General features: G+C 37.5%; 1 protein-coding gene across 1 annotated transcript in view; it reads right to left on the minus strand.

Annotated features, from left to right (window-relative positions):
* The window catches only part of LOC125339387 (disintegrin and metalloproteinase domain-containing protein 5-like), a 51043-nt gene extending 26782 nt beyond the window's left edge, over positions 1-24261 (minus strand). The window contains exons 1-15 of the mRNA XM_048330525.1: positions 24207-24261; positions 23721-23945; positions 23277-23368; positions 22436-22491; positions 18530-18608; positions 18235-18294; positions 16508-16573; positions 10687-10806; positions 9516-9587; positions 9180-9346; positions 8726-8807; positions 8352-8488; positions 7135-7318; positions 4833-5060; positions 1410-1505 (exon numbers count right to left, since the gene is read on the minus strand). Of these exons, the coding sequence (XP_048186482.1) occupies positions 1410-1505; positions 4833-5060; positions 7135-7318; positions 8352-8488; positions 8726-8807; positions 9180-9346; positions 9516-9587; positions 10687-10806; positions 16508-16573; positions 18235-18294; positions 18530-18608; positions 22436-22491; positions 23277-23368; positions 23721-23945; positions 24207-24261 (1719 nt within the window). The remainder of the gene's footprint in view (positions 1-1409; positions 1506-4832; positions 5061-7134; positions 7319-8351; positions 8489-8725; positions 8808-9179; positions 9347-9515; positions 9588-10686; positions 10807-16507; positions 16574-18234; positions 18295-18529; positions 18609-22435; positions 22492-23276; positions 23369-23720; positions 23946-24206) is intronic.
* Positions 24262-24847: the final 586 nt, after the last annotated feature.

Below are 24847 nucleotides of genomic sequence, written 5' to 3' on the forward strand. Positions count from 1 at the left end.
CTAAGGGACAGAGGTAGGAGAATGGCATAAGGGGTAGTGAGTGAGTCCCTAATTTGATTTCCACTATCACATACACACAGAAAGTTCATTACCTTATGCAATTAATATATAGTATAAAACTAAGTCAATAAAAATTATAAAATGGAATCATAAAAACAAAAATATGTTTTATAATGAATCCATTTAATTATAGTCTTTTCTTTTATTAGAATACTGTTATTACAGACATTATTGTTGCTAATGACATATACCATTATCATCATTGATCTGCTAAAATCGTTTGCACCCTACTCAGTTCAATTTAGTTAGGTCATATGTGCCTAGATATGAATACATTGCATTCTATGGTTTCTAATTTATTAGAACATACATTTTCAAAATATTCTTTTATTTTTCTCTGGATTTATTGATATTTGTGTAATAGTGCTCTCTTTATCTATGATTTTTATTAATTTGAATTTCTGTCTTTCTTTTGGCTAGTTTGGTTAAGGGGGTTGTCAATCTGGTTTAATCTTATCAAAGAACAAATAATTTGAGTTTGTATTGTTCTATAGTCTCCATTTCATTCATGTCCTCAATATTTTTTATTTCTTTTCATCTACTTATTTTGGACATCTTGTTCTTTTCCTTTTCTAATATATGCAGGTACAACAAGAAGAAAGTTATTAGCTATTATTGCATACATTAAAATTTGACTTTGTGATAAAAATGTGGCTCAAGTGGCACAAAGCCTGCTTAGCAAGCATAAGTCCCTGAGTTAAAACTTTAGTACTACCAAACGAAATCAGATCATAACAAGTACCAAATGAATACATATTAAAACTTGTCTAACTAATATTATCCAGTCATTATGACAGGCCATAAAACAAGCATCAAAAATTTAAAAGGATCAAAATCAGAGCAATATAGTTAACTTTGAATAAGTAATGGAAGGCTCACTTAAACATTATTTTCTTGAGAATAAGTTTGTTGAAATTGCTTTTGAATCTTATGATAATTTAATTTTGAAAGCATATTCTTCCTAAAATTGAAGAGTATTTGTGGTTTACTTTGTTTAGGATCTTATACAGCCAATCTATTAGCTGTGATTTCTTTAAGTAGTGTTTATACAGAGGAAATGAATATCTGCAACAAATTAGACTTTGCCAAAAGGCTGTCAAACCTCCTGTGAGTTACACAGTTAGATCGTATAACTATAAGGGGAAAAAAAATCACTGCAGGGATTTGTTGGCCCTAGAGATGTTTGGGAGACAAACAGGAAGGTTTGTCATGGTGTAGTCGAAAGAGAAGAAACATCAGACGTTATGCTCATAAAAACATAGGAAAGAAAGATGGGCTGACTGGAGCCAACTGGGACGGCCCCACTGTAGAAGAATAACCCATTGTAATCCCTATACATTGGCTCTTACCTTGCAATCTTGCGTGCAGCATTCTCCAGAGCCACATTTTGCTGTAGGTTTTAAGGTACAAGTTTCAGGATTACAGCAGCTTGTATGTGAACAGTTCTGAAAATAAATGTTATTTAATCACACCTGATTAAATGCCATCAAACGAAGGTGCAAGACACACTTCAAAAGTCTAAGCTTTCTCTTCCCTTCATAGTTTTAACAATCCCACTTGATATGAGATTTGCAGAAATCAGTGTCTCTTTCAGCAGTTCATTTCTCCTTCATACACCAGTTAAAGGTGATAAGTAGAACTAATTAACTTTTCTACATTTGAGATACATAAACTGCTGTGTAATTACTAACAAACTTGAACTTTAATTATCCTTCCATTTTTGTATGATTTTCTATTAGCTCACGCTAGCTGAACAAGAGGGTGGGGTTCTTTATGATATTGAATACATGCACACAATATAGCTAATTGACTTCATCCATGTAGCCCTCTCTTTTACTTCATCTTTTCTAAAACAATTTTAACAAGTTTAATTTTTCTATTTTCAAATATGAAAATAAACTTCTTTGACCTTTTTCGTTCACCTTGTCCCAGCTCCTGATAATACCACTGCCCCAACTGAGCCTGTTTTATTTTCTTATCATTTATTTAGTGAGTATTAATTATAGCAAATGGGTTCATCCAGCATGGCAATTTGGACATGAATATAGTATATTGCAATAACTCTGTTGCTTTCTTTGTCCCTATACCTCCCAACTCCCCACTGATCACCAGGTTTCAATTTAGAAGCCTTATACTATCTTCATAGGTAGTTGTGACATATTTTGAAATTATTCACCTTACACTTTTCTTTTTCTCTCTTGTTCCTTGCCCTCCTAAATATCCAAACAGGCCTATAGTTAAAATTATGTGTATGTATGTGTGTGTATATATGTATATTATTCATATGTGTAGCAGCATAAATTATATCAGCAAATATTTAAGTAAGCAATAAAGTATCTGTAAATCTAGGCACTCCAGGAATTATTCACCCAGCACAACCAAAACATAGCATTCTTCAGCAAATTTAACAATGACAAACTATATCCATCCATGTATCACTACAACCAAGATACAAATCACTTCCACTGCTTGCTTTAGCAAACCACTGGCCCACTATTAAAGATTAATTTCTATTTTCTTAAATTTCAAATTAACAAAAGCATGCTATACAATCTTGTGAAAATTCTTTCACCCAGCATAATCTTTTTCAAAAATTTACCCATGATGATATAGCTACCTGAATTTCATTCATTTTATTACAGTTATTTTCCACCAAATATTAAAATGCCATGATTTGTTTATCTGTTCACATAATAATAGAATGGATTGTTCAGCTACCATGAAGAAAGCAGCTGAACAATCACACACAAACATTTTTTGAGGATGTGTGTTTTTATTTCTTCAGAGAAAACTTTGTCAAATAGACAAACATTTTTAACTTTATATGACAATGTAAAAATGTTTTTCATTTGTCAGTTCTTTCTCCTATTTGGTGAGGTCCTGGAATTCTACACAGGAAGTTCCTGACTCTGACAATAAAATCTAGTGGTTTTCCTACTCGTTTCAGTAGTAGTTTCAAAGTTTCAAGTCTTACACTGAGGACTCCAATCCATTTTGAATTGGTATTAATATAAGGTGACAAACAGGGGTCAAGTTTCAGTCTTTTGTATATGGATATCTAGTTTTCCAAACACCATTTGTTAAATAGGCTGTTTTTTTTCAACATATATTTTTGGCTTTCTTGTCAAATATCAGATGAATGTGTGTGTGTGTGTGTGTGTGTGTGTGTCTGTCTGTCTGTCTGTCTGTCTGTCTGTCTATCTAAGTCCTGGGGCTTAAACTCAGAGCTTGGGCCCTGGGCACTATCCCTGAGCTTTTTTGTTATAGTTTTTTTTTCTGTTTTGTTTTGTTTTTGCCAGTCCTGGGCCTTGGACTCAGGGTCTGAGCACGGTCCCTGGCTTCTTTTTGCTCAAGGCTAATACTCTGCCACTTGAGTTACAGCGCCACTTCTGGCCATTTTCTGTATATGTGGTGCTGGGGAATCAAACCCAGGGCTTCAAGTATACGAGGCAAGCGCTCTTGCCACTAGGCCATATCCCCAGCCCTGTTATAGGTTTTTTTTGTTTGTGTTTTTGTTTTTGCTAAAGGCTACCATTCTACCACTTGAGCCACAGCTCCAGTTCTGACTTTTTTGATGATTAAATGGAGATAAGGGTCTCACATATTTTCCTGTCTGTGATGGCTTTAAACCTTAATCTTCAGGTCTCAGCCTTCTGAGTAGTTAATAGGTGTGAGCACCCAGCTGGCTTCTTTTTCTTTAAAAAATTGCTTTCTGTGACTGTGTGAAGAATAACGGTTTTTCTCCTTGTCACGTAGAGTTTTCCTTTTACTGCTTTTAAATTATTTTTGCCTTTCCTTTTTAACATTTCAGTGATAATGTACCCAGGTAAGGTGCACATTTGGTGTAAACTGTTTCAAGACCTCACAGTGTTGAGGGAAGTCAATTATCGTGGATCTGGGTTCCATAATTCTTCTGGAACTTGGGGAGAATTCACCAATTCTTATGCTTTCTATGACCTTTGCATCCCTTTTCCTTTGAGAAATCCTATAATATGCATATACTTAGTGGAGTCACAGAAGCACAGTACCCTTCATCACTCTCTTTCCTTTTTCCCAAAGGACTTGCCTTCAAGCTCCAGGACTCCTTATTCCACTCTTCTATTAAAGCTTTCAATTGCATTTCTATGCCATGCATTAAACTCTTCAGCTCTAATACTTCTGCTTGTTGATGATATCTATCTGTAGTGAATGTATCAGTCATATCATTATTTATTTTTCTGCTTTAAATGAATTTTCTGTATTCGTTTTTGTTTTAATCAAGAAGTGTCCTGGACAAAGGGTGAACAAATGCAACCGTGGTACTCACTGGACACTATGTTGAAAATGAACTATACAACTTACAGGCGGAACAGGAGGGAAAAACTGAGAGAGAGGAAAGAGGTAATATTGTCCAAAAAGAAATGTACTCTGCTTGAGTTGTGTAACTGTAGCCCCTCTGTACATCACCTTTATAATAACAATAAATTCTTTTTTTAGATTAGAATGCACTGTAAAAAATATTTAAGAAGTGTCCTTGTGGTCACCAATTCATATTCTTTTTTAGACAACTCATAAATTTCCTTCTTGGACGCCACTCAATATAGACTTCTCATTTGGTGGTATGAGGCTTTCTTTTTTTTCTGTCCCTTGTAAACTTGTCTTGCTATCTGCATATCTTGTGAAACCGTTGTCTCCTCCACAGTTGCCACAAGGAAATACTCTTAAGCATATGTTGGTCTTAGGATGCTCGTTGCAAAGAATGAGTTGGCTCTGCTTCTGAACAGAAGCAGTACTGTGCTTTGTGCAGCTGTTGGTTTAGATGTGGTCGGTGTTGGTGGAGGTCTGTGGGTGCTTCCGTGGCCTCTGCTGTGGGAGTCTATAAGAGTAATGGTGGCAGGGTACGTTGATAGGGTTTTTGATGTGAAGTTGTTAGAAATCCTCATATTTTCATTTTGTCCATAGTAAGGCAACTGGAGTGTAGGCTCCCTGTTCATATCAAGTTGGCCCCTCCCACAGAAAGCCTGGCATATGTGTTCCATGGCACAAACGTTAACAGTGTTTATGGATCTCAGAATCTTGGCTATGTCTCACTGACCTACTGTAGCATCTATGGCACAGGTACCAGACATTAATCACTGAGGCCTGGGCATTGTAGGTCTCCCAGCTAGGCTAGAATTGAACCCTGGAGCACTCCTTAGTATTTCGGTGTATATTAGGGATTTAACTGTGGCTTGGAATGCCTCTGGCAAAGAAAGACTATTTCAATGGCTTTGGCCTCAGGAAGAAGGCCATAGCTATAATTCAGATCTATGAGCCAACAGGGCACCAAGAGCAGCATTATGTAGACACTTAGACTAAGAAATGATAAAATAAATAAGCAATGATCTCGGCGCTGTGAAGCTGAGTGATGCAGTGGTATGCAGGCATGGTGAGATGTAGCTGTAGAACAGACACTGGTGGCATCACAGTTCCATTACTCGGGGAGATGGCAAGCCAATCAGACTCTGGAAAACGAGTCCAGACACAAAGATGCTGGGCTTTCTGGGTATCCAGAAAAGTATCTGTAGGGAAAGATGTCATGTCAGGTCAGCTGGGCCTCGGCTTTGAAGTGCAAGTGGCTGGGCAAAGAATCATATGGTATGGGAAAGGTGAACGCTTTTTTTTTTCTTTTTCTTTTTTTTTTTTTTGCCAGTCCTGGACCTTGGACTCAGGGCCTGAGCACTGTCCCTGGCTTCTTCCCACTCAAGGCTAGCACTCTGCCACTTGAGCCACAGTGCCACTTCTGGCCATTTTCTATATATGTGGTGCTGGGGAATCGAACCCAGGGCTTCACGTATATGAGACAAGCGCTTTTGCCACTAGGCCATATTCCCAGCCCCAAGGTGAACGCTTTTTAAGTAATTTGGTTCCACAGGGCCGGCAGCTATAGCAGCTGACTGAGCAACATCATACAACTGTCGGCGTGTGTGGTTCAGTGATGGTGGGACCGTGTAAGAAGAGATGGAGAGTGCACACACTAGCTCTAGTTCCAAGGTGGAACAGGGAAATCGCAGCTCAATTGGGGATAGCTTGGTTCGTGGACTGTGAGGATTACAGAATTACTCAGTTTCAAATACTGCGGTGTTGTGTCATTAGAGCCATTGGAAGCCTCCGTCATATCTTTTTCCTGCAAGAAGTTACTCCTGGCTCTGAATGGGCTCTCCTTAGGAGTGCAATATAGCAGAGGCAGGTGATTCCTTCTGGATTCAGAATTCGGTGACTTGAATGTCTGTGCTCCACAAGGTCTGGCTCTTCCTTACTGCATTCTGGTAATGTCCTTGGGTAACTCCAGTGGAAATGTTGTTGACTCACTTTCCTTAACCCTTTTTTAGGAGGTAACAAACTTTAAGCAAGTCCACCTGGCCATCTTGCTGATATCATGATATTTCTCTTTATCCTTATTGTTTTTTATCTTAGTTCATAGTTTTATATTTTTTTATAAGTGATATATTGTACTGCCAACAGAGTGCTTAGCTATTCTCTTGGATCCAGTCTTTTGCCTTCTAGTGCTTTGTGTGGTTTTGTTATTATTTGTTATAAAGAGTGTATTGCTTTGACAATTTAAGACAGTCTTGGTGCTCATTAAGTTTTAGCTGATATACACAATAAATAATGCTATAAAGCAATATTTAAAAACAAGCATTATTTAAAGACGCATGCATTATTTAAAGACCCAACTTACAAAACTATCCAGGCACCAATAGTTCATGTAATTCTAGCTACTCAAGAGGCTGGTTGTGAGGATTTCAGTTCAATGCCAGCCTAGGGCAGAAAAGTCCAAGAGACTTTTATTTCCAATTAACCACCAAAAAGCCAGAAGTTCAACTATGGCTAGAGTACTAGCCTTGAGCATAAAAGTTCAGGGACAGTGGCCAGGCCGTGAGTTCAAGCCCCAGCACTGGCCAAAAAACAAAAAACAAAAAAAGCACCACCTAAGGTTGATTTATAGATTAGCAGCATGTGATTTCCAAATCTATCTTAGTAAAACAAGATAAAGTTTCCACTTCTTTTCTTAGCGCTGTACACACATACAAAATGGAGATGCTTTCCACCAACCGTCACTGGGCCGCAGTCACATTGCTCATTGCCATCCAACACCCCATTGCCACATTGTCCACTCGCATCTGGACTCTGACGTTCAGCAAGGTGTTTCTCAAGACACGGCAAAAGGTTCTGCGATGCCAAGTATTTGAACTCTTCCAAGTTACACGTGCTGAACTCCTTGACACCTCCATAGTTCCTGAGACATACAAGTAAGTACAAGACAAAACCTGATTGGATGCCTCTCTCTCACTCTGCCCTAATTTGATGTTGGCATGAAAGATTTCAATAACATTACTCACTGTGGAAAAACAATAAGCACACTGTTTAAAAGTAGTGACACCTTAATAACATATTTTAATACAGTTTTATAACTCTACTAACAATGGAAAAATATTATATTTTAAAATTATTTTATCTAATACATTATGTTTATGAAAGACCAAATACAGAAAAATCTCTTGATGCCTGTAAAGGATTAGTTCCAAAGGCCCCAGTGCACTCCATTCCTAGATATCCCCCAGATATGCAGATCCACAGACGCTCAAGTTTCTCTCTCTGTGTATTTGCATAAATATTACACATAATATATGTGTGTATGTTATACACATATATTAAATTACATAAGTACATATATATGTACATATATATAATTACTTATGTAATATACACTTGTGTGCTGTCCTTGAGCACAAAAGTTCAGGGACAGTGCCCAGGCACTGAGCTCAAGCCCCAGGACTGGCAAAAAACAAATATATACATATGTGTTTACGTGTGTGTGTGTATAAAACGTGTGTATGTGTGAACATATACATATGTGTATTTATATATTTACATATATGTATGTAAACACATCTCTATATATTTTAGTGTGTACATATACACACAGATTTTATGTCATATAAAATATCCATATGATATATCATATATAATCTCTCTATAAATATATAAACTTTCTATATTTATACATATAAATATGTATGAATCGTTTATAGTATTATAATAAATTTCTCTATACATATACACCATACACACACACACACACACACACACACACACACATCTCCAGATATCCACAACGAAGCTTAAAATGGAGCTTTGGCTCAGGTAGAAGAACACCAGCCCTGAGTTCAAGCTCCAGTACTGGCATATAAAATAAGAAAAAAATGTAAAAAGTGTTTAACATGCCAATACAATCATATGTATGTATTTGGTAAAGCAAAGGGTCTTACACTGCTTTGGGCATCATTGTACAAACACCTCTTGGACAATAGCAGGCCGGGGATGTATCCAAAGTTAACCCGAGACCAAGGCTCATTACTTGCACGAAAATGATGGTGTATGACTCTAAGGAGAACCCTTCCGGGTACTAAAATATGAATAAAAAACAGAAAGAAAAAGATAATCAGTCAAAAATATTGCTTAATGAAAAGCTAATACATACTTTTTAAAACTCATAAAAAGTTTAGGGCATGAAAAATACCAATGTGATGGCAGTTGCTGAGTTGTGTAAATGCTTTGATAATAGACTTCATACTTTAAAATACTTAGGAAATTCTGAAATAGGAACTAGTGAGAGGAAACTCAATAATGACTGATTACATACCACAGCAATTCCTACGTCATAATTCTCATCACATAATTTTCCTGGAAATGCAGCACCTGATTGAGTAGGATTTTTCTGAAAACTAAAGTTAATAATTTTACACATTAGTGCATTTTAAGGTAGTATTACTGATGATAAAAATTTTCATAGCAGCAAAGTTTAGCAATTACAAGGCAAGCACAATGCTAGTCTAAGTATACTATTTAAATGCATTTATCTCCAAACTTCAATTTTGCCCATTTCAATTGCAAGAATAGTTCAGTATATCGATGTTGAATTTGAAATACAAGGACAATATCTAGTAACTTATGCAAATTTCCCTTCCACTGTGGATATCTGTTAAGTCATCAAATGTGAAAAGTATGGTATATGTAATTGTTGATTGTCACAATTAGCATATAGTTATTTGGGAATATTCCTTCAGTGATATAAAAATACAGAATATTACACTTACACAAGTAAGTATGATAACTGATGTATTGGAGAGTCAAGATGATCATGATTCCATTTTAAAAAATCAAGTAACATAAGATCAACTCGCCCTTCAGTTGGGATCGCATTATTATTTGACCAGATTTCAATGGAATTTATTACAACACTTAGTCTTAACTGGGCAAACATCTAAAAAGCAAAGGTAAAGGAGAAATGTTAAATGCATTTGAACACCATGTTAAACTTGTATCTATTTGGTTATAGAGAGTTTTTCAAGAGCATAGCAAAATACTATACACATATAATATCCTATTACCTAAGTATTTACGACATACATAAAATGGTTTTTAAAACTTACAGTGTTTGCAAGGCCAATGATCTGAATAACCTTCTGTGTTACAGCTTTTCTGTCAGAGCCCATGTAGTCAAACTGAAAAACATAAGTTATTTTTAAAGATTACAAACAAGACCACACTAAAGCCACCAGCACAACATTGTTCATCGCAGCACAATTTGTCATAGCTAAAATATGGAACCAATTCAGATGCCCCTCAGTAGACAAATGGATCAGGAAAATGTGGTACATATACACAATGGAATTTTATGCCTCTATCAGAAAGAATGACATTGCCTCATTCATAAGGAAATGGAAGGACATGAAATAACTCATACTAAGTGAAGTGAGTCAGACCCAAAGAAACATGGACTCTATGGTTTCCCTCATAGGAAATAATTAGCACAGGTTTAGGCTAGTCACAGCAGAGGATCACAAGAGCCCAATAGCTATGACCTTATGAATGCATAAGATGATGCTAAGTGAAATGAACTCCATGTTATAGAAATGACTGCTATTATCACTGTTGTAATTACTTTCAACATGCCATGTGAAACCGTAGCTTCTTTTCTTAATGATCTTCTTGTATCCCCTTCCTGTGGTTGTTCCTGCACTGTCACTGTATCTCACCTGAGTATATTGGTAACCATGTATACTGGTAAACAGTGGTATAGAGGGTACTGTATATACTGGTATTAGAACTAGGAAAGTGAAAGGGCATATCAAAATCAAGAGACAAAGGATAAAAAGACAAACGACTCCAAAAGCAATCCTTGCAAAACCATTTGGTATAAACCAACTGAACAACTCATGGGGGGAGAGGGAGAAGGGGAGGAGGGAGAAATGAGGAAGGAGGTAACAAATAGTACAAGAAATGTACCCATGGCCTAACATATGAAACTTTAACCCCTCTGTACATCACTTCGACAATAAATAATTATTTTAAAAATCTAGTGATATAATTAAGCTACCACATCTCTTTCAACTGTAGTCATAGGATGATATTCCATTAGGAACTCAGAAAATACCCACCAATATGACAATAATGACTTTACACAAAATATTTAATAATAAGATTCCAAATTATGTTTAATGCGCTGAAGACTGGGATCAAGATAGCAACTAAGATGTTCTAGCTCTCCAATCTCCACACAGGTACCAGTTCACCTCAGGATTAGCAACACCCTGAACCTACACTATCTAATCGATGCTTCCATCGAACTCCATCCACCAGGGCTCCAGTAACAAAATGCATGGATTGAAGCCTTCGTGCAACAAACACAAGTTGGGCCATCTTTTTGACTACAAGATTCACCTAAACATATTCAAGGAATTGAACCATAAAGTATATTTCCTATCCATAATGAAAAAAATAAAAGAAAGAGCAAGAGTGTAACAGGAAAAAAAAATACCCAAACACTTGGGAAACCGGACAGCATACTTCTTAATAATGCATAGACCAAAGTCGCCAAAGAAAGTCTCAAAAACAAATGAGCAAACTAAATTGAAAGTGCAACATGAGAATTTGTAGACACTGCAATGCTGGGGAGGGAATCAGTAGCATCAGATCTGTGCATTTTCTAATACTAGCGCTTCCACGCTTCATTAATGACATGAAGATTTGTAATAACAACTTAGTTTAAGATACGCATTGAAATGTAGTTTGAGGTCTATATATCTCTCTATCATACTAAATAGCCTTGAGTATATTGCTGGATTTTTAAAATTGTTTATGCAATAGTGTTGCTATGTATTCTATGTGACCACATCAATGTTTTAAATGAAAATGTTGCATAAAATATTTTAATGTCTGATGTGGCCAGCTCCCTTATTTCTTTTTTTTACTGAATGCTGCTTAATCTAATCTTATGTGTCTGATTTTTGCAAAAACTTCCTTTTGTGTTGTTACTAAGAATACTTAACATATGATTTACTCTCATAACCAAAACTTAAGTGCGCAGTATTGTATAGCACAGCAGGTCTCTAGAAAAACATTTATATCACTGAACTTTTACACCAATTCAACAACATCTTCCTATTCTCCTCACCTGCTAAGATCCCTAAAACTACATTTCACCTGTTTCTATGAGTCTGACTAGAATTATTCTTCTTTGATTTAACTTTTATTTAACCTGCCTAAGGCCTCCAGATTCACCATTGTTGTAACACCATTATCAATCCTAAGACAGGGGATTTCCTTCTTTTCTAAAGCTGAAAAATACTTTATTGTGTATATAAGCCACTTTATTTTTTTCTTTTCTTTCCTTTTTCTTTATTTTTTGGTCAGTCGTGGGGCTTGAACACTGGGACTGAGCGCTGTCCATGAGCAATTTTGCTCAAAGCTAGTACTCTAACACTATGAGTCCCAGCTCCACTTCTGGTTTTCTGGTGGTAAATTGGTGATAAGAGTCTCATGGTATTTCCTGCCTGGGCTGGCTTTGAACCACCATCCTCAAATCTCAGCCCCCTGAATAGCTAACATCATAGGTGTGAGCCACTGGCACCCAGCTCCTAACTTGTCTTTACTTACCCCCTTGGTGATACTTTATGTCCTTTCTATATTGTGGCTATTAGGGAAAAATTGCTCCAGTGAATATAAGAATGCATATGTTACTTCAAGATCTTGATTTCAATGTATTTAGATTGATATGAACAAATAGGAATGGTATGTCACACAATAATCAAGAAACAGAGTGGGGCCAGGGTCCCAACAAGTGCCTAACATTCTTCCCCAACTTTTTGAGATTAATATTCTCTTTGAGATTTTTTAATTGAAGCACAACTTAAATTTTCATTGTGACTGGCTTCTTCTGCTCTTTTGTTGAAATCAAGAAAACATTTTTAGCATCAACTGAAAGAATCATGTGGCTTTTCCTGATGTTCACCTAATCACTAAAAATTATATACATTCATTTTGAACTATTGTTCTGGTTTCTTTGATATTCATGTATACATGTGTAAATATTTTATTTATTAATATATTGAGGATTTATGGCTCTATGAAAATGAGTGCTAAAGCTTTTACTTTATCCTACAAAATAAGCCAGGAATTCTACAATTAAATATTATCTGGAAGAATTCATATAATATTGATAGAACTTCCCCCTTAAAATCTTGCTAGAATTCCCCAATGAGAGCCTCAGAGTTTCCAGGAATGAAATACCAGAAGTGAGTATAGGCTCCGAGAAAATTAGCAGCTGGCTTGAAATTTTTGAGAGACAGGCACAAGCCCAAATTGCAGTGACTGGAATCTTTACCCTTAAATAAATATCCTTATGTTTAAACATGTGCATGTTTAACATGTTAAACATGTGCATGTGCGTGTTTAAACATGGTAACAAATATCAAGAACTTTTAGGGAATGGTGATCTGATCTTACAATCAAAATAAGAAACCAGGCACTGAACAGACAAAAACACTAGGAAAACTGTTGGATGAAATCAAAGCAACTGTTTTAAGAACATTCAATGGGCTTAAAAAGAAATAGTTAAATTTTCTAACAGAGAAATTTAGCAGATAGATGAGAAGAATAATTTTAAGTTACAACAGAAATCTGTGAGCTAAAAAATATGCTAAGCAAAATGAAAAGCATCATTAGATTAGAGCAAAGAAGAGAGAAAAACATCAAGCTCTATGACACTCTATTTGATGAAATACTACTGGAGTAGATTAAAAAAAATCAAGATTTATACCTGTATTCCTAGCTACCCAGGAAGCTAAAATCCAGATTGGGTCTGAAAGCCAGACCCAAGTATTATAAATAGAAAATCCATGAGATTCCACCTTCAATTAACCAGAAAAAAATCAACTAGAATGCAAAAAGCAAGAAAACTGAACAAGAGGAGCAAATTCCTGAGTTCAAACCCTTTGGAAAAGAGATAGATGATAACAGACAGATAGATAGATAGATAGATAGGTAGATAGATGTAGGTAGATAAATAGATAGATGAAACCCTATGAGAACTGAGCAATTTCCTACTAGTAGATCGTTTTTAGAAAGAGCTGGTGAGCCTCGCCAGCAAGCTCACCGTTGGATTTCATCAAAGCCAAAGACAATCTTCGTGTCTCGCACAGCAACATGTATTTTATTGAAATGAAGTAGGTTTTAGTTCCTTATTCTTATCCTTATGCCTTTAAGAGTATTTGCACCAAATTTTGGAATGGCTTGCTATTTGACTTATATTTATCTTAATGTTGATTTTGATATTAATCTAGAAGTTCTCTTAAATTTCTATTTATTTGTTTGTTTTTCAGCATTTTACTCTACGTATGGTATTATTTTTTTTTTTTGTCTTTTCTTTTTCTGGTACTGAGGGTTGAATCCAGGACATAGCACTTGCTAGGCAAGTACTTTGCCACTAAGCTGCATCCCAGACCAATCGATGGTATTTTTTAAATATGTCAATTGTAAGCAAAATGTATGTATGCCTGGGTCTTGTATAACCTTTGATTTTTCTTTTTATTAACTTTTCTTTGAATTTTGAGTGCAGCAGTTATATATTTGAGTTAAAATATTGCATTCTTAATCTTAGCTCCTAATGTGTCCCACATTTATGACACACTAAATGTATGATTCTCTTTCCCTTTATTGCCTTTTCTCTATGGTTTTGCTGAAAATTCTTCTTTCTGATTTTTGGGTTTTTTGCATTCGAGGGTTTTTTTGGGGGGTGGGGCAGGGGAGGAGGTTTTTGGTGCTGATCTTGAGGCTTGAACTCAGGGCCTGGACACTGCCCCAGAAGTCTTTTACTCAAGGCTAGCACTCTACAACATGAGCCACAGTTCCATTTCTGGCTTTTTGTGTGTGTGGTTAATTGGAGATAAGAGTCTCCTGGAATTTTCTGCCCTGGTTAGCTTCAAACCGTGAGCCTCAGATGTCAGCAGCCAAAGTCACTAGGATTATAGGCATGAGCTACTAGAGTCGTGAACTCAAATTGTTTTTATAATGTTACAAAACTATAATTTCAGCAGGGTTGGAGACGTGTGGCTTCACAGTAAATTATCTGTCTAGCCAGTATAAAGCCCTGAGTTCAAACTTCAGTACTGGAATTAAAAAGAAAAAAAAAAATCTCACAATAGGTATTGGCTTTGACTTGTTCAGTTTACCTCTACTTTCTAAAAAAAATTCTTGTCCAATTGTAATTTTTTGTCTTTTACTACGCAGCACTCCAAACAAAGTGAGACAAAAGAGACTATTTGAAGAGAGGATCACAAGGGCTTAATAGCTATGCATAAGGTCATATAAAATGATGCTCATCAAAATGAACTCCAAGAAATGGAAACAAGAGGTCTTTTCTTTTACTTTTTGCATTTTTTTTCTTAGTTTCCCTCTTTTGTCACCATTTTTAATTTCTGTGTCTTTTTGTCTTTTATGTCAGTTTACAGGGTTTGGGTGGGGGAGGGAATCACAGAGATGGTGGGACAAAGAGTACAGTAATCCAGCAGTCATACACACTATGCTAAACATTAATTATACAATTTGGGAAGGAGGAGTGGGAGGGGGAAAAATCTGGGAGAAAATGAGGGAAGAGGTAACACTGTTCAAAAAGAAATGTACTCATTATCTGACTTATGTAACCATAACCCCTCTATCCATCACCTTTCAATATTTTTTTAATTCTTTAGTGGGCCATCAGGCCTCATTTTTTGTTACTCCTGCTAATATGTCCTGAAAACATTTAGCTCAGCTTCCCTGCCTAGTATTTCTCTTCTCCAATCAACAGATTCCCTTAAGGAGAAAGTAATTTTTATTTTATAACCTGTATCTTAAACCTTCAATAACTGTGTTGTAGATCTACATCTATTTTTGTATGATCCTGAGGTTTTGATCTCAGGCTTTGTCCTTGGTAGGCAGGCCTTCTACCACTTGAGTTATGCCTTTACCCTTTTAAATTTTTAGTTTGTTTTTAATTTTCACATAGGATCCCACTTCTAGCCCATCCTAGCCTGGACTTCAGTCCTTCTGTTTAGCCTTCTGTGTAGCTAAGATGATGGTCCTTTCCATCATTCTCAACTAATGTTAAGATGGAAGTTTGGTGAACAATTTAATGGGTTGCCTCAACCCTCTATCTTCCTTACTGCAACCTCCAAAGTGTCTAGGATTCCAAATGTGAGATGCCATATCCATCTTGCTTTTTGTTTGTGCTAACCATTTATTGTGGCTATTCATTTCCTTATGAACCAGGAGCTTGTGTGTGACTGATTGTGATCTACAGGTACTGGGAGGTATCTGAAGTGACAGATGTCCTGAGATATACACTATTTGCTTTAATTCAATGTCCTCAGTTCTAATCAACATAGGACAAATGTAGTTTCATGGATTTGAATCCAAACCACAAGCCTGAATTTATAGGTAGACTTACTAATTCCCAGTGTGAAATTATTTCTCTTTTCTTTCCCCCTCTTTGGTTCATTTGTGGAAAACTGAGAAGGAAATCAATGGTAACTTGTTTTCTTCTTTGGGTGTCAAGAAGATGAATACTTGTTTTGTGGATTACTAATTAGGCTGAAGTAGTCAAATAGTAATCTGATGAAAGAGATGAGGGGTAGGGGAGTGGGATCTACCTACTCTCTGTTGGAGGGCTTATTGACAAAGAAAAAAATAGTCCACTAACTTTGGCAAATTATAATGGTACACCTTTAAAAGGAATTAGAAGCCTGATACCAATAGGCTGAGATCTGAAGTTCATAGTTAGAAACCAGCCCAGGCTGGAAAGTCTGAGAGACTCCAATAAACTACAAAAAAGGCCAAAGGAAGCTGTGGCTCAAGTGGTAGAGCACTAGCTCCGGAACAGCGCCCTCCAATCAAGGCCAGGCCAGGCACACACACAGGAAGTAATTCAAGTGCTTGTCTATATGCAAGATAAACACGTTAACAAAAACGAATTCACCATTTTCAGAATTCATTGTTTGAAAATACAAAATAAAATAGAGTGAACAGCATACGATTGATGGAACATTTTCATTGTGTTAGTGAACTCAAACTACAGATAAAAAATAGTACATGAAATAGGACATACCAGGTTTTTTTCCACCACAATATTGATTTGAAGTGATCGAGGGAATAACTTGGAAGGTCTGCTTCCCTGAAAAATATGCAAAAGGAATTTTGAAGAATTTGTTTTACATTAATCAGCTCACATGTGAACATCAATGTATAATGTTTGGTTTCATATATCCACAGTTGTTTACAAAATTAATTCCTGGTTTCGTTTGTGGTTTTTTTGCTGGTAATGGGGTTTGAACTTAGGATCTGGGCACTGTCCCTGAGCATTTTTGCTCAAAGCTAGCACTCTACCACTTTTAGCAGGAGCTAAGAGTTAAAGTGGTTTTCTGGTGGTTAAGAGTTTCACAGACTTTCCTGCCCTGCCTGGCTTCGAACCTCAATCATCAGATCTCAGCCTCCTGAGTGGTTGGGGTCACAGGTGTCCACCAGTGCCTGGCTTAATTACTTGTTTTGTAAAACTGATCTTAAGTGATAACCACGGCAATGAACATAGATACACTTTCTAGTTATTGAAGTTATGCAAGTTATCCATCAAATTCAATAAAATAAGTTAAAAGAATTATCACTTACTTCTATGTTCCTTCTGCCTTGATAGTGTACAGCATTAAACCAGTCATAACTGTCACCTTCTCCTAAGGCAGGAATATTTGTTGTATTGCCATTTCTCTCTTGATAAACCATGTGAACAAAGCCTGAGGCAGCCTCCATTGGCTTAATTCCATAGGACATGTTTTTAAATTGTATTGTACCCCTAAATATTAAAATAATCAAAGAAAGTTGGTAATGGTGCTACTAAAACTATATGATTAAGAAATTTTGACCAAAATTGTTTTTAAATTAAAAGTCATTATTGTTTTCCCACTTTATCTCTTAGCTATTTGAGGTTTTGTACTGGAAATAAACTATCCAATAGCAGGACATATATTCCATTCAATTGGAAATATTTGCAATAAATATTTATATGATAAAATCATAACGATAATAATCTTAAAGAAATGATAATACATATTAATGTTATTAATATTATCTTCTTGATATATCAATATATTGCTATTTATTATTAACTATATAATAAATATTTGTGATTTTTATGATTGTTATTAATATATTAATATGGGTTAAATAATAAATACTAAGATGATAAACATCAAGAGATCCCTCTTTAGTGTACTGGTTTTCTGCAGGGACTGTAGACCTTTAGTCTGTAACTTCCCCATAAGCTTCTTCATTGGTCTCATGTCCCTTATTTTGTATACTCAACACTTCTCTGTTATTTAAATACTCTAGATGATCAAATGCAGAGGCACGATTGTCTATAAGCCTCCGAAATGAAACAACTGCTAGGGTGAAACCAGAATTATAGGAAAGTACAGAAGAAAGGAAAGCCTCCTCAGCACACCTTGCATCTGCCATGATTCAGAGGCTCCAGAAGCCTCTGCTACTACTTAGACAGTGACTCCGCCTCCACAAGCCAATGCCTCCACTGTTAAGACAGTGACTCTGCCTCCACAAGCCAGTGCACCACTATTAATTAGACAGTGGTGTGGGAGCTGGACCAGCTAGGCTCCGGGGAGGCCACCACCCGGCACCAGGCACTGATTCTGCCCTTGGACAATGGAAAGGTTAAAGTGATTACAGAAGTAGAAGAGGCTCACGGAAGATTCATGCACAGGATCTGCCAGTGTAACACCAGCAAGTTAATCATCTTTAAATAGTATACAACCTGAGTCCTGAACAAACGTTGAGTGTCACAAGGGAATCTGGAAAACCTGCAATGTATCCATTATAATTGCAATTCACCTAAAAAATACACAAAGAAACACAAACAGATGACTCATTTTTAAGATACATACCCCAAATATAATATTTACATTTAACTTTGCCTACTATAATATTAAGAGGATAGGTTATTCCACTTCAGTAAATGTGTCAAATAATATTCTTGTTATTAGACACAGATTTTCTTTCTCAAGAAAATCCCAAATAAGAAATCTGTAATATATACATATATAGATATATAATAATTAAGGCTTACCTGACCTAACAAAGTCTGGGATTGTTTGGTGTTCTCTTGGTCATAATAATAAACAGTAGCAGTTGGAGATAAAAATGATCTAGACAAAAATACAAAAACATACTGAAATGAAACTGAAAAGTAATTAATTCTTCATATACAACTAATTTATGTGTTGAAGAATTTAAAGCTTCTAAATAGCCTATTGTCCAAATATCTTCCTGTCAGTTTAAACTGAGGGACTGGGAGTAACATGTTAACTAGAGAGACAGAATACTAAAATGCTGCTTAATGAATAGATCCCAAGCCCCAGTCTAAAACTTGCACATATTTAATCTTTAACACTCATTGATTTCAGATGCTATACTTCAATCTCAAAATTAAAATGTAAAGTTAGCAGCAAATTTGGACACATTCAGTCTTAATAAAAACTCATTTTCATTACCCTTAGCTATGTTCCAGGCTCTTCTGGTCCTGATTATCTTTCACTTCTCTTGAAAACTATTCAAAAAGTCGGAGCCAATGTCTCACACCTGTAATCCTAACAACCTGGGAAATGAGGACTGGGAGAATTGTCATTTGAGTCCAGACTTGGCAAAAAAAAGTTTGAGACAACATCACAGCCAACAGCTGAAGGTGATGGAGGTGTCTGCCTCCACAGCTGGAGTGGAAAGCTTAAATAGGAAGATTACAGCTTAGACTTGCGCGCACACACACACACACACACACACACACACACACACACACACACACACACAAAAAGCAAAACTCCATCTCAGCAAGGACCAGAGCAAAAAGCAATGGAAGGGAGGGGCTGCAGAGGAGATAGGAGCGCACTGGTCCAGCAAGAGAGTTCCAACCCTGATGCCACCAGCAAACAAAAGCCGACAGCACTCCTGAGGCCAGCCTGTGTAACCTCCACCTCCTCTCACGCCTCCATTGTCTGTTCCCACCTTACCCTTCTTTATTTCCAGGGGGTAACTGACCTCTTTTATCCAGATGAATCCCTGACACCTGTGCTGCAGATCCCACTCTGTAAAGATGCAAACTCTCTCCTACCATGTAAAACATTTCCTCTTTGTAGGTTGTTTTGTTTTTGTTTGTTTGTTGTTGTTTTTTTGCCCTAGTGCTATTTAGAACTGTTATTTTGAAGCCATGGCCAGCCTAAGTGACCCTTTGCTATGACCAATGTTTCTTTTTCAATTCTCAATAGATTTTATCCATGTAGTAGTGTCACCATATTCTCTACTTTTCCAATGTTATTCACTCTGGAAAATGTCCTATCCATAACCCCCAGCATTTCAAATTTTTAAAAATCATTACTGTAGGGCTGGGAATATGGCCCAGTGGTAGAGTGCTTGTCTCGTATACATGAAACCCTGGGTTCGATTCCTCAGCCCCACATATATAGAAAAAGCCAGAAGTGGCACCGTGGCTCAAGTGGTAGAGCGCTAGCCTTGAGCAGAAGAAGCCAGGGACAGTGCTCAGGCCCTGAGTTCAAGCCCCAGGACTGGCAAGCAAAAAAAAAAAAATACCATTGCTGTATTCTATGACACTGAGTTTACCCATATGATCTATAATTCCTTAAATGTGCACCATGTTGCGTATGTTTTACTCTTCTGCTTCTCTTCCTGCTGCCAGATCCATCCTGATCATCTATGTTGGCTACATTTTTTTCTATCTGTCCCAGAAATATTGTGTGTTTTTTATTTTATTGTAAGGATGATGTACAGAGGGGTTATAGTTACATACGTAAGGTAATGAGTACATTTCTTTTAGAACAGTGTTACCTCCTCCCTCATTTTCTCCTGCTTTCCCTCCCCACGCAACACCCACCACCCAAGTTGTAAAGTTCATTTCCAACAGTGTCCAGTGAGTATCACTGCTGCATTAGTTCACCATTTGTCCCACCATTTCTGTGATTCCCCTTCCCCTCCCCAAATCAGGTAAATGTACATACAAGATAAAGTACTAAAATCAAAGAGTGACAATAGGGAATAAACCAGAGGAGGAAAAAAAATATACAGAATACAAAAGAAATAACTGCAAACAGTACACATTAAAAAACTCTTATTTCTAGGGCTGGGAATATGGCCTAGTGGTAAAAGTGCTCACCTCGTATACATGAAGCCCTGGGTTTGATTCCTCAGCACCACATACATAGAAAAAAGCTGGAAGTGGCGCTGTGGCTCAAGTGGTAGAGTGCTAGCCTTGAGCAAAAAGAAGCCAGGGACAGTGCTCAGACCCTGAGTCCATGCCCCAGGACTGGCAAAAAAAAAAAAAAACACTCTTATTTCCATATTGTGGAGATCATTTTGATTAGCACCATTTTGGGTGGTCATATGTACATAGCTATTGGGCTATTGTAAACCTCTGCTAGGGTTATCCTAGCATATACTAATTATTACAAATGAGGGAAAACATGGAGCTTGCTACTTGGGGCCAGAATGTGGCTTAGTAGTGGAGTGCTTGTCTAGAAATTGTTTTTTCCAAGCTTTATACATTAACCACTAATCTGTTTTTGAAACATATATGTTGCTGCCTTAATAATACTAACATTTAATGATAATAATATAGCCAAGCTAATGTTTACTGTTATTTTCCTACTGAAGCCTCTAAGAGACTTAAATTCCTATATTCGTATTTCCAGTAGAAAAAAATCCACATGAACATCAGGACTACAATTCAAACTTATCCCTTCTGCACATACTGAACCCTTGTTCAGATCCCACCTTTGATTATACAATAACTTGTCCATTTTCTTTTTTAAATGTTTTTAAATTTTATTTTAATGTCAAGGTGTTATAGAGAGGGGTTATAGTTATATACGTAAGGTAGTGAGTACATTTCTTGTCAAACTTACTACCTCCCCCTTCATTTTTCTCCCACCTTTCTTCCTCCCTAACCACTCCCCCACCTAGTGTACACTTAGTTTACAACATGTTGTCTTGTAAGTACCGCTGTTGCATTGGCTTGCCCTTTGTCCTTTGTCTCACCATTTTGATGTTCCCCTACCTTTCCCTAAATCAGATAAACGTATATACAATACCCAAGGTGCCAAAATCAAATACAGTGGCAACAGGTTCTAAACCACAGGGAAGAAAAATGCAAGAAAAAGGAAATAATTTCACACAGTACACAATTTCTTGAGCAGGAAATGAATTGCCTGCAGTTTGTTGATATTTCCCAGGCAACCTACCAAATCTGTCTAAGGTCCCCCAAAGTGTTCTTTCCAGCACTGATAGGTGCCATCACATTCCATCAAAACTTAGTCATGTAATTAGTCAACCTCCTCTACTTCTTACCCTTGAAATACAACCTACTATACCCAACTGGACTATGCAAATACAAAATCCCTACCATGCCAGTAAACATCTTCACTTGCCTGTTTTTCCAGAATCTTTTACCTTTGCCCTTCAGAAAAATATATCATTTCATAATTTACATGAACATTTGTACACACAAAAAGCTCTTTTTACGTCTTTTTGTTTTACCAATCGTTTTTGCTATAAATAAAATACCACCCTGACCTTCCCTTCTTGAAATAGATAGCAGTTCTTTTCCCTTGGCACACAGGTAATCTCAGACCTCCTTCAAAACCCCTTCTCTGACTTCAAAAGAACACTTTGTTCTTATTACTATTACTTTATTATACATATTACTATCTTGCTTCTTACTGCTATTACAATACCATATCATAAATTTTTGTTTTAGCTAATATATCTGAATGTACCTTCATGTGTTATAAATTTCTTAACTCTTTATTGCCTAGGATTTTAAATAATACTCAATATACTTTTATCAAGTATACAATAATCAATGCAGTTATCAATATACTTGGATTAAAATTAATCTAGTCATACCTATTTTTAAACACTCAAGTGACTTAAGAATTAACATTTGAAGGGACAAAATATAGCTACTTACTGCTTTTTGAGATGGATAAAATATGGTTTCCCTGCTATTGTAATAATATAAGCGAGCTGTAACAAGAATAGCCAAGAAAAGTAATATGTTTTAATTTATGCTTTAAAAAGTTGAGCAGATTAATAACAACATATGACCACCATATTGTCTTCCCTTCCCATGTCAGGAGCTTCAGGATAGGTAGCAGAAGCAAGTAGAAAGGCTCTGCACACGCACACTACATGACCACTCACACTTCTGAAGGAAACTTGCCTGTCATCTTCTGGGAATGCGAGCCACCCTCCCAGATCACCGTGCCCATCCCAAACAGCCTGGCTCACCTCACCTGCCTCATCCTAGTTCTGTCCTTGGGGGAAACCCAGGAATTTTGCCACTCCTTTAAAAAGTGTGTGCTAGAAGATCTTATTTCTGAGTCCTTACTGGAAGAGTCCTTACTGGAAGAGTCTATATTAAAAGGCTGGATGCTAGCCAGGCACTGCTACTTCACACCTGTAATCCTAGCCACTCTTCAGTCTAAAATCTGAGGATTGGGGTTTAAACTAACTCAGCAGACAAATCAGAAAAGCTATTATCTCCAATTGACTGGCAAAGCCTGGAAGTAGAGATGTAGTTCAAGTGGTAGAACAACAACCCTAAGCAAAAAAGCTAAGCAAGAGCCCTAGTAGTGGCGCGCGCGCACACACACACACACACACACACACACACACACACACAATGGCTGGGTGCTGAGCTGGCTCCGAACTGCCAGTGCTGACTACAAACTGTGTTCAACAGCTTTGGTCTTGATGTTAGAGGCAATCTACCAAAATCTAAAATACAAAGGCAAACATTCCCCAATTACATTATTGTCTGGATTATATTCTGGATGTCTTTTTGCAGCTGGTGATACAATCTTCTCAGGAACTGTGATCTGCAGGTAGATTTTATGTGTATCTACAAATAAAAATAAGTGATATTATTTGGGTACCTGAAATTTTTATTATTTCTTTCTAGGCCTAATTCTGCATTTTTTCTTTGCATTAGCAGCTATTTTTAAATAATCTATATGTCTCTTCTTTCCTGCTGTATTTATGATCACAATATCTATGAATTTCTGACCCATTATCAACAGTTAAAGTTCTCAAGTTGCCTCTCTCTTTCCTCTGTCTCCTCTTCACTCTGCCTCACACAGACAGAGCTGTCTATATGTATATATCCATATACATGAGTATTCACACTTCTTACATACATGTATCATACATCTTACATACACACATATATATCACATTTACATATAAACACTCACCTACATTTGCAATTCCACAGCTTAATAAAGTTAACACCAAGTACCAAACTTCAGGAGGTTTGTAAAAAGGCTTGGAAATAAGAAGGCACAGGCCAGAAGAATGAAGACAGATTCCAGGAAGGGGCATACAGTGTGGGTGTAATGCGCCATTTCCGGGGGAGCAGGTGAAAGGCAGCCGGGGACCAGGCAGGATTTGGTCCACAGCTGTTGGGGATGCTATTCCCCCTTCCGGAATCACGGGACCTCGTACCAGTGGGGAGCACGGATTTCATTTTTGTCTATTTTGCACATCAAGGGAACTCACCCAGAGCTTCCTAACCGCCTTTGTGGGACCCAAGGGAGTGAAGTAGCACGGACCCTGGGCGGGAGGCGGAAGGGCAGGGCCGGGCTTCCAGGCTATGTTGCCCTCCCAGCCTGCGCCCGGGCCCCTTCCCGCCAGCACCCCGCCCCCCCCCCCCCCCCCCCGTCCCCGCCACCCGGACTCACTGGAGTCGGCCTGCAGCCCGCTGAGTGCTGCGAGCAGCACCAGCAGCGGGACCATGGCTCCGCTGTCCTGGAGCCGGCCTGGTGGCAACAGTTGGGGCGTTGGGGCGAGTAAGGGGCGCGTGCGCAGCCTCGCGGGGTGCAGGGCAAGAAGGAGGGAAGCAAAAGAGTTGGGGCGCCCTGAAGGTTCCTTCATAGGCAGCTCTCAAAGGGTAGGGCAGGGCTTACAGAGAATTTCCTTGGTACCTTCTAAGTAGAACATTGCCTTTGCAATTAAGTTCCAGGGACAAGGAGGGTAAATAATACAAACCCACTCGTTATTGATGCTATGGATAGCAATCACTGTGTCTGCACATATCCGCACACCGCCGAGCCTGGTGACTCACACCTATAACACTCGCAACTCAGAAGGTTCAGATGTAAGGGTCATAGTCCAAAACCATGCCGGGCAGAAACGTCTGTGAGATTCTTATCTCCAGTGAACTACCAAAAAGGCCTTGTTCTCCAAAGCTCATGGCCAGCACTCAGGCCCGGAGTTCAAGCTCTAGGACCAGCACAAAAGTGGGTAGGTGGATAAAGTGACTAGGAAACAAAGTCACACTGAGAATATATAGAATAAACACAATTGTCTACTGAATTAATCA

Source organism: Perognathus longimembris, chromosome 21 (assembly GCF_023159225.1).
Source record: "Perognathus longimembris pacificus isolate PPM17 chromosome 21, ASM2315922v1, whole genome shotgun sequence".
In the NCBI taxonomy this organism is placed as follows: Eukaryota; Metazoa; Chordata; class Mammalia; order Rodentia; family Heteromyidae; genus Perognathus; species Perognathus longimembris.